General features: G+C 38.6%; 1 protein-coding gene across 1 annotated transcript; it reads right to left on the reverse strand.

The window, feature by feature from the left end:
- Positions 1–240: 240 nt before the first annotated feature.
- Positions 241–8,575, reverse strand: LOC125738043 (lumican-like). The gene is made up of 4 exons (XM_049006538.1): positions 8,513–8,575; positions 2,978–3,213; positions 1,630–2,917; positions 241–1,450 (listed from the first exon to the last, which is right to left on the reverse strand). The coding sequence occupies exons 2-4, from the start codon at positions 3,185–3,187 to the stop codon at positions 1,302–1,304; spliced, it is 1,647 nt and encodes a 548-aa protein (XP_048862495.1). The 5' UTR covers positions 3,188–3,213; positions 8,513–8,575; the 3' UTR covers positions 241–1,301.
- Between the last annotated feature and the right edge of the window lie 5,099 nt (positions 8,576–13,674).

The raw sequence follows: 13,674 nt of genomic DNA on the forward strand, positions 1-13,674 counted from the left end.
CTGAATAAATTTTGTGTGTGTTGTTTATATTTATTGATCTACAATTTTTATCTTAACAGATGTTTAAGGTATCTGAAACTGCAAATGTATTTTAATTTTGAAAGTTTTAAATAGCCCTGCATTGAATATAATTTATTATTCATATAACTTAGGTAAATAGAAAAATTAAAGAAGAAAATGATGATCGTTATGACGATGACATATAGCAAACAGCTCTTTTTTAAGACTTCAAGGCACAAATTCACATTTGATCCTTTATTAAGTTGTTTGAATACAGTTTTAATAATCCAGTCAGACATATACTTGTACAAGCAGTTTGTTTTAAGCAATCGTTTAGCTCCTTGAGAGGACATCTTGAGCATTGCTACTTTCCTTCTGCCATTGCAGTTATATTTAAGCATGATCTGTACATTTACTGTAGGTCTAGTTTGAGTACATTGTCATTGCACAGCAAAGGAATGTAATTTCAAATAGGAAGTCAAAATATTATCCGAGGATTTTTTTTTTTAATTCTCTGAAAAAGATGTTCATGTATGCTACTAATTTGCTTCATGTGTAAAACATACAACCATTATCTACACCTGTTCTTTTTGTGTATGTGTAGAAGGTGTGCAATACTTTTTGTATTACTAACAATTACGCATTAGCAATCATTCTAAATAGTACCTTATCCACTCCTTGTTTACAGCAGACCAGTGATACTGAGCTCACACAGAGTTGTTATCATAGCCAGGAGCATATAGTGTAGCTTTTGATGCATATTCTATAAATGAATATTCTATACCTGTATTGAAATTTTGCTTGCAGATCTATTGTAACAATCTACTGTGGAGCCAGTTTATTTTTATATCAAATAACCAAAATAGAGTTATCATCAAATTATGGCTTTCACTGTAGAATTTAATCGAAATAATGGGCTGGTGTGGTCAAGCCTTGTTCCCTTAATTAAAATTGCAACACAGAGATAAGCTGTGAGATAGTATGGGACGAAGCACTTGATCCAGGATGATCCATGGATAACTCCAGAAGGTTAGTATGGCAGAGGCATCCAGGTTGTGGTTCACTCCACAAAGTTGGTATGGTTGAGGGATTCAGCCTGTGGTTAGTATGGTATGGAGTCCTAGGCCATAGTTTACTCCCGAGGGTATATATGGTAGAGATCTAGGCCGTAGTTCACTCCACAGGGTTCAAATGGAATGGGGATTTAGGTTATGGTTTACTCCATAGAATTGGGATGGAGAGTTGTCAGGGTTCTGATTTAAATTACTAGGCTAATAAAGAGAGTAGGTGGATAAGAGCTTCTAATCAATAAGTAGCATAGTGACTCGGCGGAGGCAGGTTGATATTTCCTTTGGCAAGCTACTCTGCGATATATTATTGCCATCCAGGCGCAAATATGTTAGCCTAGAAGAGGCTCCTGGAAACTGGCAGAAGCTGGATAAGTCAAATCCTAGATGGAGGAGAAAGCAAACTTTAAAATGGGCACGAAATACTAAATTACATGTGAAATACAAATGAATGCAAATTTGTATCTGAAATACAAATATGAACATGACAGACACAGCGACAAGCTTAGAAAAATAGATACACAATATAATGTGAGTGAATGGACTAAGAAAAAAGACTTACTGTTGATCCTGTTAACTTGTAGGTAGAGATTCTCCAATTTCTCATTGACCTCAGGAATTGTGTGGAGTTTATTATAAGAGAGATCCAGTTCAATGAGAGACGAGACGTTGAAGGTGTCTACAGGGATTCCTGTGTCAACCAGCTGGTTATGAGAGATACGTAGATACTGCAAGGACAGCAGCTCTTGCACGTAGCCAGTAGGAATGCTGTTAATATTGTTCTGGTCTGCATATAAAGTTTCCAGGGAGGTTGGTAGGCTTGAGGGTAGATTATTGAGCTTGTTGTCACTGATGTCCAGATACACTAGAGACTTGAGCCCAATGAAGGCCCCATCAATAGACTCAAAGGTTAGCTGATTGCCCTGAAGGTAAAGAGCAGTAAGATTCTCCAGTCCTGAGAGTGTAGCTAGGGGAATCTTGGACAGCTTATTCCCTATCATCCTCAGCTCATTTAAGGACTTAGCCAGGGGTTCCACTGGCTCTGTCAGGTTATTATAGCTGAAGAACAGCTTCTGAAGATTATCTAACTTGTCAAAAGATCCCTTCTCAATGTTTTCACTTGTGATATGGTTATGATCAAGGATGAGCCACAGGAGGTCAGTAGCATTGTCAAAGACATTAGCTTTTACTTCCTGTATCACGTTGTTCTGCAGATAGAGGTATTTGATACCAGAGGGTACTAGTGGGATGAAGTGGAGATTGCGGTCATCACAGTACATAGCACTGGGGAAATCGATGGGACAGTCACACTCCAAAGCACACTGGGGAATCACCGGATTGGAGGGCTGAACATAACTATCATAGTCCAGCTGCTGGTGAGCATAGCTCTCATAATATGGCTGGTGTTGACCATAGCTGTTGTATTCTGGCTGTGGTTCTATATAGCGGTCATAGTCTGGATGCAGTTCAGGTAAACGACTGTAATCCACCTGATACTGGGAAGAGCGGTCATAGTCTGGATGCATTTCAGCTACACGCCTGAAATCCACCTGATACTGGGGAGAGTGGTCATAGTCTGGATCTATTTCAGCTAAACGCCTGACATCCACCTGATGCTGGGGAGAGCGGTCATAGTCTGGATGCATTTCAGCTACACGCCTGAAATCCACCTGATGCTGGGGAGAGCGGTCATAGTCTGGCTCTATTTCAGCTAAATGCCTGTAATCCACTTGATGTTGGGAAGAGCGGTCATAGTCTGGATGCATTTCAGCTACACGCCTGAAATCCACCTGATGCTGGGGAGAGCGGTCATAGTCTGAATCTATTTCAGCTAAACGCCTGAAATCCACCTGATGCTGGGGAGAGCGGTCATAGTCTGGATCTATTTCAGCTAAACGCCTGACATCCACCTGATGCTGGGGAGAGCGGTCATAGTCTGGATCTATTTCAGCTAAGCGGCTATAATCCACCTGATGCTGAGGAGAACGGTCATATTCTGGCTGAGTTTCCGTATAACGGTCATAGTCTGGTTCAGATTCACCGTAGAAGCGATATTCATAATCCTGACATATTGTGGTGCTGAGCAGTGTCACTGCTAGAGTGACCCAGAGACAACCCATCTCCAAGCCCACGTAATCTGTGATACCTGAAAATAGGAAGAGTAGAAATTCAGATTTGCAATGGTGTCAGATATTCTTTAACATAATCTATGAAAACAAATATTATTGGTGATGGACATTACAGAAAAATGCCTTAATAGTATTTTATGATGTGACATTATTATTAGATGGAAATGGAATGTGACACATTATCACTGCCTTAGTCTTCTGGATAGCACACAGACCCACAAGACATGGATTGGAGGATGGAATGGAGTGATTGTATTGGCACTAAGGTCGTAAAGATGCATTGATGGCTTGTGATGGATTGATTATTAAAGAAGCAAAATGATGCATCAATCTGAACTGACTGTAAATTGGCAGGAAAATAAAGATACTCCTACTTCTTGATAGAGCACCCTTGCGTTCACATGCTGCATCTAGATGCACAAAGTAGCAGTGCCAGCACACAAATTTTCAAAATGTAGGACGGCAAGGGAAGGTTCATTAATATTCATCATGAAAGCGCTACCTGATAGTCTTTGGGCTACAGTGATGTTTGCACTATGATGATTTTGGGAAACGTCCCCTATTTTGTAGCTCAAAAAAGTAATTCTTTTTGGAAGCTATAGTAGAAATGTTCAAGACCCTAGGCAGACAACTAGCAAGCAAAAAGTAATGTTAGCCTGATGACGCTATTTCACTGCCACCAAGAACAGAGCTATATCTGAGCCATAACGAGAAAAGACGATTTTCCATTGTACATTATGCGAGCCATACCTAACCCACACCCACGCTGACATGGCCCTGCTTACTAGCATTACTAAATTGAGCTGTTTGCATCACCACCATCTGATTGGTTAAAATATATGTTGATACTAGTGATTCAGGATGCATGGATTATCTGAAAATGGCATATTTTATATTTATAGGGGCGGCATGGTGGTGCAGTGGTTAGCACTGTTGCCTCACACCTTTGGGATCTGGGTTTGAGTCTCCACCTGGGTTACATGTGTGCGGAGTTTGCATGTTCTCCCCATGTCGTCGTGGGGTTTCCTCTGGGTTCTCTGGTTTCCCCCCACAGTCCAGAGAAATGCTAATAGGAGTTACTAAATTGTCCATAGGAGTGCATGTGTGTGAGAATGGTGTGTGAGTGAATGGTGTGTGAGTTTGCTCCGTGGTGGGCTGATTCCCAACTCTTGCTATTTTCAGATTTGTTTCCTTAAGTAATGCACTACCAAGAAACTCACGATACCCATTACAGTCTACTACATCTCTTTTTCTTTCTTTTTTTCTTATAGAATAATAGCTTACAAAGTACAGAGTGTGGGTGCAAAGAAGAAAACAGAAAGTAACACAACATGAACATTGAGCGACATGGATGTAAACAGTCTCTGCAGTAAGAACAGAATATCCACTAGGGCCAGGGTTCTCAACATTTTCAACAGTGCTACCTATTTATCACTGCAAGTTGTGAAGGCACACTGTGCCACGGCAGATGGTATTTAATAACCAAGTACCGATATGCATGTTTTATGGAATATTATTTAGCACTATATAACGTAGAACACAAGTATTATGATATTATTAAAAAGTATGCCAAATATCCATGATGTAATCATTACAATGTGAACATTATAATGTAATCAACACAATGTAATCAACTGAGTATGTATTTGCACCTTTTGTTAGTCTGAGATTCTGTTAGCTACTTTATGTTAGTTAATATTCACTTTTATTAGTGTATATTTTATCACTATGTTAAAGGACAAATATATTATCAACCTTCTAGTTAGACAATGTGCAACAGGCTGAAACTGCCAAGGTTTACTACTGAAGGAAGGGATTCGCCTGAGTTCACCAGAAGTTCACGGCTGAGCATTTTTAAAAAACCAAGTGGAGCTGCTCACGCCACCATTATGTTCAGCCAAGAGACCAAACGGTAAAAGAAATGATGGACAAACTTATCACCTAAGGGTGTGGATTTAAGGGAAAAAACAATGATTGTGAATGGCTGAAGGAATGATGATGCTTAAGTGACGAGATATTTTTAAATGATAAGAACTTATATAAAAATTGATGTAAAACAGTACTGGACACACTTTTACGTGTCCAGCCTTGGTTGTAACTTCATTGTTGCAATAAAGACTGAATTCTGGATACTGCACAAGCGGACCTCTGACTTCTGATTTGGCGGGGAAGGAGAAAAAACCACGACAGTTTCAAAAAATATATTTTTTTGGCACGGAAACAAAATTCACATTCAGACCCAGAAACAAACATGGGGTACGGTTCACATAATTCACATAAAAAATTAAAGATTTGTTTCATGTATAACTCAATGGGTCTTATTTTCCATTAGCGCAAAGTGCGATGTAAAGTGGTTTTGCTAATTTCGTACCAGTGCATTGCTCATTTTCATACCAGGCCTCACTAAAAATGTCATTTTGCTTTTGACCAACAAAAACCATGTCTAAAGCCAGTGGCGCATTGTCAAATAGCATTTAAGTAGCATGTTTTAGAAACAGGCGGGTGCACAATGCTTGTTATTAACACAGCTCAAGATGCACTAATGTTTTTTTGTGATTTTATTTAATTTATATATGTTATATAATAGAGCACAACTGGCCATTTCATGTAAACATAGTTTACATACTTTGATGAAACACCAAGAGAAAAACAAATATTATTTAAAGAACAAACCGCATCGTTAAGAAAAAATTCGAGTTCATTATCAGAAATAAGCATGTACTGTAAAAGTAAGGCCATTTGAGATCAGCTGGCGGAACAGCTAAATTGACCGGCTTAAAAACTGTAAGCTGTGTTTTGTTTGAACAAAGATTGCACTATATTATATATATATATAGGGGCGGCATGGTGGTGCAGTGGTTAACACACACCTCTGGGACCCCAGTTCGAGTCTCCGCCTGGGTCACATGTGTGTGGAGTTTGCATGTTCTCCCCATGTCGTCGCGGGGTTTCCTCTGGGTACTCCGGTTTCCCCCCACAGTCCAAAGACATGCTGAGGCTGATTGGAGTTGCTAAATTGCCCGTAGGAGTGCCTGTGTGAGTGAATGGTGTGTGAGTGTGCCCTGCGATGGGCTGGCCCCCCATCCTGGGTTGTTCCCTGTCTTGTGCCCATTGCTTCGGGGATAGGCTCCGGACCCCCTGCAATCCAGTAGGATAAGCGGTTTGGAAAATGGATGGATGGATGCATATATATATATAATATGCAGACCCAAAATTAAAATAAAAAACACACAAGCATTATTAAGTCAACGTTCCCAGTCACTGTGCTCATTCAGCAGCAAGTTTCCGTTTCCCCATCTCTTGTCATCAGTATACCGTATCAGTATATTTTGGCATTGCGCGGATAATCTGGTTATGCCAGAAAATGAGGACACACTCACTGCTACCTCATCCCATGCCTGCTTCACCTCAAAAGGCTTAGGTGTAAGAGTGGTGCCCCCGTAGTTGAACTGCTCACGCATTTCCACCTCATACACGCGCACGTCTGTTTCCTCAAGCAAAAACGGATCTAGTTTGCCAGGCAAACGCGCCATTGAAATACAAATCTGCTGTAGATCATGTGCCGCTGCCTTTTAAAGGTGAGGTGACGTGCCATTCTAATTGGATTATTGCTTCTCACGCCCAAAGCAGGGCTCTAAATAATTTAGAGAGTTAAGACAACCTTTTTGTGCTTCGAGCTACTACAAAGTCTCTTTTTCCGGCTGTTAAAATAGCAAAACTTATTTGGACACGCCCACAATTGTTAGTTGCGCATTGCACTTTATACTTTACATTAAATCATCAAAATAGAGCCCATAAGCTTTAACAAGAACAGTTCCAAAAGTACTGAAGGAGTCTCCAGCAACCATCAGTGTTCATCTCCTTTCCTGTGTTGGGAACAATCCAGCAATTACATGGAGCTGGGCAATATGGCCAAAAATGTTATAAGGGTAAAAACTTTCATATCAGTCGATGTCAATAATTATCACGATAAATGTTGAATCCTTATTTCTTTCCAGTTTAAAGGCTTAATTTTGCTCCTGAGTTGAAGTTGAAGAAACCCGATGGTTAATTGTAGCTATAAACTATTCTTTATCATCAAAACATGACACTTTCCAAATAGTAATGAGGGCCAAAATGACCCTTCCAGAACCCTGCAGCTAAGCTGAGCTCTCAGTTCAAAAAAGGGATCAAACCATGCCCAGAAGGAAACCTAAACTACCATGTGGGCTCCAAAAAATATCGCAAATGGTTCATGAAGCCTCATTTTGGCCATCACTACCAAACAGCATTTTGCATTTCAGAAGCCTGAGATAGAAGATGAATTGGTTATTTTAGTCATCGCTGAAAAAAATTCCACCACTGGCATTCTTCCTATTGTTACTTAATTCTTTCTGGATTATTACTCTTGGGATTTCTCATGGGCTGAATTTTACTGTGGGCTTTCGTTTTGGATCTCACTGGATTACCCCTATTGAATGGGTTGCCTTGGACTTCCCTGCTCTCCTGATGATTTCCCCCTTTGTTTTGTTAGTCTGAAATTCTGCCTGTTATTTAATTATCTTATTTGTTCAAGTAATTCCCTGTTTTCACTTCTCTATTTGTGCTTGTGCTCCATTGCCGGTCCTAACAAGTTGTCACGGAAAACGTTATGTTATTTTTTGTTGCAAAGCATGTCACTGGCGACATGGTTCATCTTAAATTATATCACACTTTTATAGAGTATCTATCATATTTATATTGAGGGAAGTTAATGAACTATCGTTCTTTTATTGACCAGCCCTACATATACATATTTGAAAATCAAGCCACAGGTAACCATAAATATGCTAACTTTTATTGAATACTTCATTCCTGAAGACTAAGAACAGTCTCTAAACAAACTGAACTTTTTACACCGTCATACGATGACAATGGTCATATAATTCGATGTGGACGCTGTTTCCAGGTTTTGCCACATAATCTTCATCTGCAACAATTTACTATAAATTTAAGAAAAAATAAAAAACTTAAAAAAATTATGCTTATTTATTTTCCAAAAAAGTACCAGGTTGCTAGCAACCGGACTATTGTAAAGTAATTGGATTTTTTATTGCACATTTAAACTGCTGCATTTGCAAACAGCACTCAACTGCTTTTTTACCCTTAGAAAAATAATAGTGTTTCCTGAAAGTCCCACATATACAAGGGTTAAAGGGGTAGGAAGCCATAAGGGCTGCAGAAACCTTAACACAAACTTCTCTGTACACTCACGCTACATTCCATTACCATTTTGCAGTGTCACACTAACCATAATTCTGATCTATAATCTTTTAAAGTTGTAGGCATGGCACTTACTTTTTTGTCTCTGTTCACAGAATTGGAATGTTGCAGGTGCCACGGTGTATTCAGAGTAGATGCTAGTCAAGGAAGAGAGGGAAGAATGAAGGCGGTGATGGGAGGTTTTGCCAAACCTCTGTGGTCCTGAACTCACAGCCACAGTATCCCAGTTTGGAGGCAGCATGAATGGTGACAATGAGCTACAGTATCATCTTAAAGGCTTTATACTGCAAGGCATGAGGGCTTTGAGATATATATGCTAATGCCAAAGAATCTATTTATATTGCTTCCCATCAAATACCCCAGTCCAATAACTACCCTATGGATTATCTGACCCCTATAATGTCAAGTAAATTTGTAAAAAGTACTCTGATATTTCCAAATAACCCCTGTGAACCGTATACAATATTTTATCAACCAGTCCATCAATAGCAGGAGATTGTTTATTGCGATGAAAATTTTAATTTACCATGAATGAACATGTTGTTCATTGCCACACATCCATCACTGAGAGAGATCATAAAGAAAACATAAGAGTATTACACAAGTATCAAATATAGTGTGTCAGTAAATAAAAGCAATATGAATGATTAACAGAAGTGATCATTCACTCAATGAAGTACAAATTTCAAATGATGAAAAGCCAACCTAATGATGAAAAAAGCGTAGCGATTAGACTACTACTATTCATCAGTTACTAGTTTCAAATAAAGAGTTTTATTTGTCACATGCATCAATGTATTGGTACTGTGTATATGAAAAGCAGTTACAAAAGCAATTACATGCCCATTTATTTCATAGATGCTTTTGTCCAAAGCATGATACAAGTCAGATAAAAACAAGCACACAGCTGTCAAGGAGGAAATTCATGCACAAATGCTGATATGCAGAGTGTTTAATAGTTAAGGGATATGAACAGTAACATTTGTAATCAGCAGAGGTAGAGATTTTAGGTCCTGAGAGTACAGATCCAGACCAAGATTTTGTTTCAACCAACCAGTTGAATACTCTGTGACTGTGACTCTTTATACTCAACTGGTTGGTTGAAACAAAATCTTGTGGAACATGGATGAGGTTTACTGAGGTGTTCTCAGAAGAGATTAATCTTAAGCCATTTATTGGAGCTTGTGATAAACTGGAATGGGAGCAGATCTAGGCTTTACGATCTTGCATGATGAACAACAAAACATCACAAAATTTCTGGAGGATTAACACAACTGTCCTGTATATTCTGTGCAGAAAATCCCACTGAGCTTTAAGTGAAATCTGAATTCAGACACTAAGTACTCCATGTCAATTCCTGTCACACACAAAGGCAGCAATGTACTGAGGAGGCAGCTTTAACAGTAATCCTCCATAGAGTTGCTGACCCTGGTGGTGGTGTCAAACCATCTAAAAAATGGCAATTTAACAAGCATTTTAGTATCATATTTTTGAGACCAGGGTTGAGGCTTCTCTTTATCTTAAAAGTTTTGCTTAAGTAGGTGGACATTACTGTAGTGCAGATATTGAAATTCTAATGTCTAAAATAATTTTGTTCTTTTAGCCAACAATATTTCATATACTTGAATAAAATTTTATATTTGTTTAGTTTTAATGGGGTGCCGGGGGGCATGGTGGTGCAGTGGTTAGTACTGTTACCTCACACCTCTGGGACCTGGGTTCAGGTTTCCACCAAGGTTCCATGTTCATGGAGTTTGCATGTTCTTCCTGTGTCATCATGGGGTTTCTTCTGGATAGTCAATTATAACATGTGTGAGTGTATCGTGTGATGGGTTGGCACCCCATCCCTGTCTTGCACCCATAGGTCCAGACCCCCCCCCCCCCCATGACCCTGAATAGGACAAGAAGTTGGGATGGATGGATGGGGTATTTTTAAATGTATAGCTGTAAAGCTTTAGGAAAAAGCTGTAATGTGTAAAGATTAATGTGAAGAAAAGCTGAGTGAAGCTGAGAAATGGAAGGCTTCACCCTGTACTACATGGCAGTGAACCCACTGTGGTCTGCTCCCTCATCTGCAGCCTGTAGCTCTGTCTATCCGAGCAATGCTATGCACCTTTCTTTATAACTTCTGTCTTCTCTGTAGTTAATCATTGAGTATGCACTTGAAAATCTAGATTGAAGATTCAAGCAATTAATTGACAAATGTGTAGTGTCTACACAATGGCATTCTCTTTTTACTATACTAATACTTTTACTATATTGATAGGGAATGCACACAAACACAGCTATCATCAATAATAAGCACAAACAAGCTCTAATTACAATGCAAAGCACAGACTACTATTGCACAGGAAGGATGGTTTCATGCACTGCATGAACTTCTGTCTATAGCAGTCTTCCTCTGATGCCTTTTAGCATAGAAACTCAGCTATAACTGTGTCCATTTATGTGTCAACGTGAGCAGTGTATTGTGTCATGTCAAACATTGGAGTATTTGAACATTGAAGGGCTGTAACAAGATAAAAAATATGAAGGAAAGTCAGTGACACATTGAAACAATCTAGTTCATCCACATTTGTGACCGTTGCACCACAGACCAATTATGGGGCTTTAGTCAGCAGAAAACTGGATGAGATAGCATAGAATTAGTGTAGAATTCTCGCTCTCTCTCTCACACACACACACACACACACACACTCATTCACACCTGAATTTCTGATATTTGTGTCATAGTCAGTCAGCTCTGGCTTTGTACTGCATTGCTGCTTGGGGTGGTTTCTGCAGCAAGCTGGTCATTAAGTGCAAAAAGACCATGATTATCCTGATCAAAATTCTACCGAAAACTTTTGGTCTGCATGGTCTCAAGATGCTGCAGTTCAAATTTTGTGTGAATTGGATGAACAACATAGTACAAGATTTTTATCATTATGCAAATGAGCAAAAAATCTATAGTCCCAATATTTTGTCTGGGAAAAAAATTGTTTCTATGACTCATGATTCCAGAAATATAGGCCAAAATGTAAAACATTACACAATAGAGCCACCATCAGGCTGATGGGTTTGACTTTGCTTGATTGGGTATTGGGGGAATTCTGAACTGCTCCATCAAATTTTGTGTTTCTAGACTTTACGATCTCTCTTCCCCATATTGTTTTAGTGCTGAATAATAATAATAATAATAATAATAATAATAATAACAATAGAAATGAAGAAGAAAAAAATCCTAGCAAATACAATATAGTTCCAGCACTGAGTGCTTGGACCCCTAATAAAATGTAAAGAAAAATATTTATTTTCTTATTCATATTTTTATTTGTATTTATTTTCTTATTCTTCTACAGATTTATTCTTTTTTATGACACTCCTACAGCTTCATGCATATTACTCTGTTCTGTGGGTCACTGTGTGGCTGAATGACCACCTTCAACCCAAGCACCTCACCCATCATGGGTTTGAGGCTGGCTAGAGACTAGCCTCACTTTATCTATGTTCTGGTGCCATGGTTTTTGTTATGCTTCTTGTTAATTATGTTTTTTTGTATCTCTTTTTGGAACCTTGTTTTGTACATTAGTTATCCCTGATTGTTGTATCTAGTCTTGTAGTATGTTCTGTTCCCCCATTCTAGTGTCTCCTTGTGTTTGTACCCTTAGTAGCTGATTATTACTCTCACCTGTTCCTTGTCACCCCCTAGTTTCGTGTTTGTGGTTAATTAGTGATAGCCCACACCTGTTCCTTATTTAGGCCTTGTTACCTATTGCACATAAGTACCTACCTTTGCTTTAGTTTTTGCTTTAGTCAGTTATTGCGTCTGTACCTGTGTTTGTGTTAGTAGCTGGTTTTTTTGGTTGTTAGCTTAGCTTCTTGCTTTAATGTACTTCTTCCTGTGTAGTAGTGATGGGAAAATGAAACGTCATCCAGTGCATGACACATTCCACTATCTGTGTCGGGAAAAGTATTGCTGTTTCAGTGAAACAGCAACATCTAGTGGAATGCAGAAATCATAGCAGGGTGAAGGACACCACTGAATAATGTCGTCCAATCTGGCTTGGGTACACCAACTATTATTTTGCAATTTTCTGAGATAGCCTATTAACTACTTATTTATTCAGTTGCCATAAATATATGTACTGTTATTAGTTTGACTTCGACTAAACCAATAAATTATTTTCTGTGAAGATTTTAAAAAGATTTCCATGTACATGAAACCAGTGAAATATATGTTATATAAATTGAACATAATTGAAAATATTATAGGAACATAACTGTGGGAATGAAGGTGACTGTGCAACTGGGAGTGCCTGTGGACATGTATGTGAAGGGGGTGGATTTACTGATTTTTATTTCATGTCCTGAGAAACTTTCAACACAAATTTCGAGCGACGAGGCACGAGTTTTGTTTTCCTTATATGCAGTACAGACAGCTCAGCTCCGTAAATGACACGTTAACTGAAGGTCACGTGATTATCCTTAAAGCAATACACGAGTTGATACAGCCATTTACGTTGCTCTGGTACCGGACACATGCGTTGGCACTTGAGTATTGGGAAGGAGTGGGTCGGGCGGGCGGTTTTTTTTTTTTTTTTTTTTTACAAATTTTGATTGACTGTTTGGACTTTCAAATATGTAAGAAAATACATATTTGAAAATACATACCGAAGAGAGCAGACCTACTTAGTACGCCTCCTCAGTTCTTCGTTTGTTGCATTTCAAATATATTAAATGTAAGAAAATACAAGAATGTAAATTCCTTGATCCATGTGTATCTCATAAATGCCTTCCCAACTATGGATTTGGATATTTTATGCTGATGTTTCATTCGTGAATATAATAATGATACTATTTGAAAGCAATATTCTGTTTGTCATTCCCATTCTAAATGAACAACCAAGATTTTAAAATATATATCTAGAAAGAAAGTGTATTAAAACATGTTAAAACACGAGGAATTTACAAAATACAGGAACCTGAATGGTTGAACAAGGAAATACAACTCTACAAACAAGTACTTAAGAACATGTACGACATCACTTCTCCAGATTTAAATCTTTGCACCAGCCCATCTCAGTTAGAGACAAATTTAGGTTCATGAAACCATTCCAAGACTAGGATTACAACAATGTGGATCAATCGTCGATGTGGAATGCGCGGGAAATTCAAATTTCGTCATTCTTGGGCATTTTCCATGCGATTTTTACGAAATAAAAAATAATTCGGGTCGGAGGCATTTCGGCGGGTCG

The sequence above is a fragment of the Brienomyrus brachyistius genome, chromosome 3, assembly GCF_023856365.1.
Source record: "Brienomyrus brachyistius isolate T26 chromosome 3, BBRACH_0.4, whole genome shotgun sequence".
Taxonomy (NCBI): Eukaryota; Metazoa; Chordata; class Actinopteri; order Osteoglossiformes; family Mormyridae; genus Brienomyrus; species Brienomyrus brachyistius.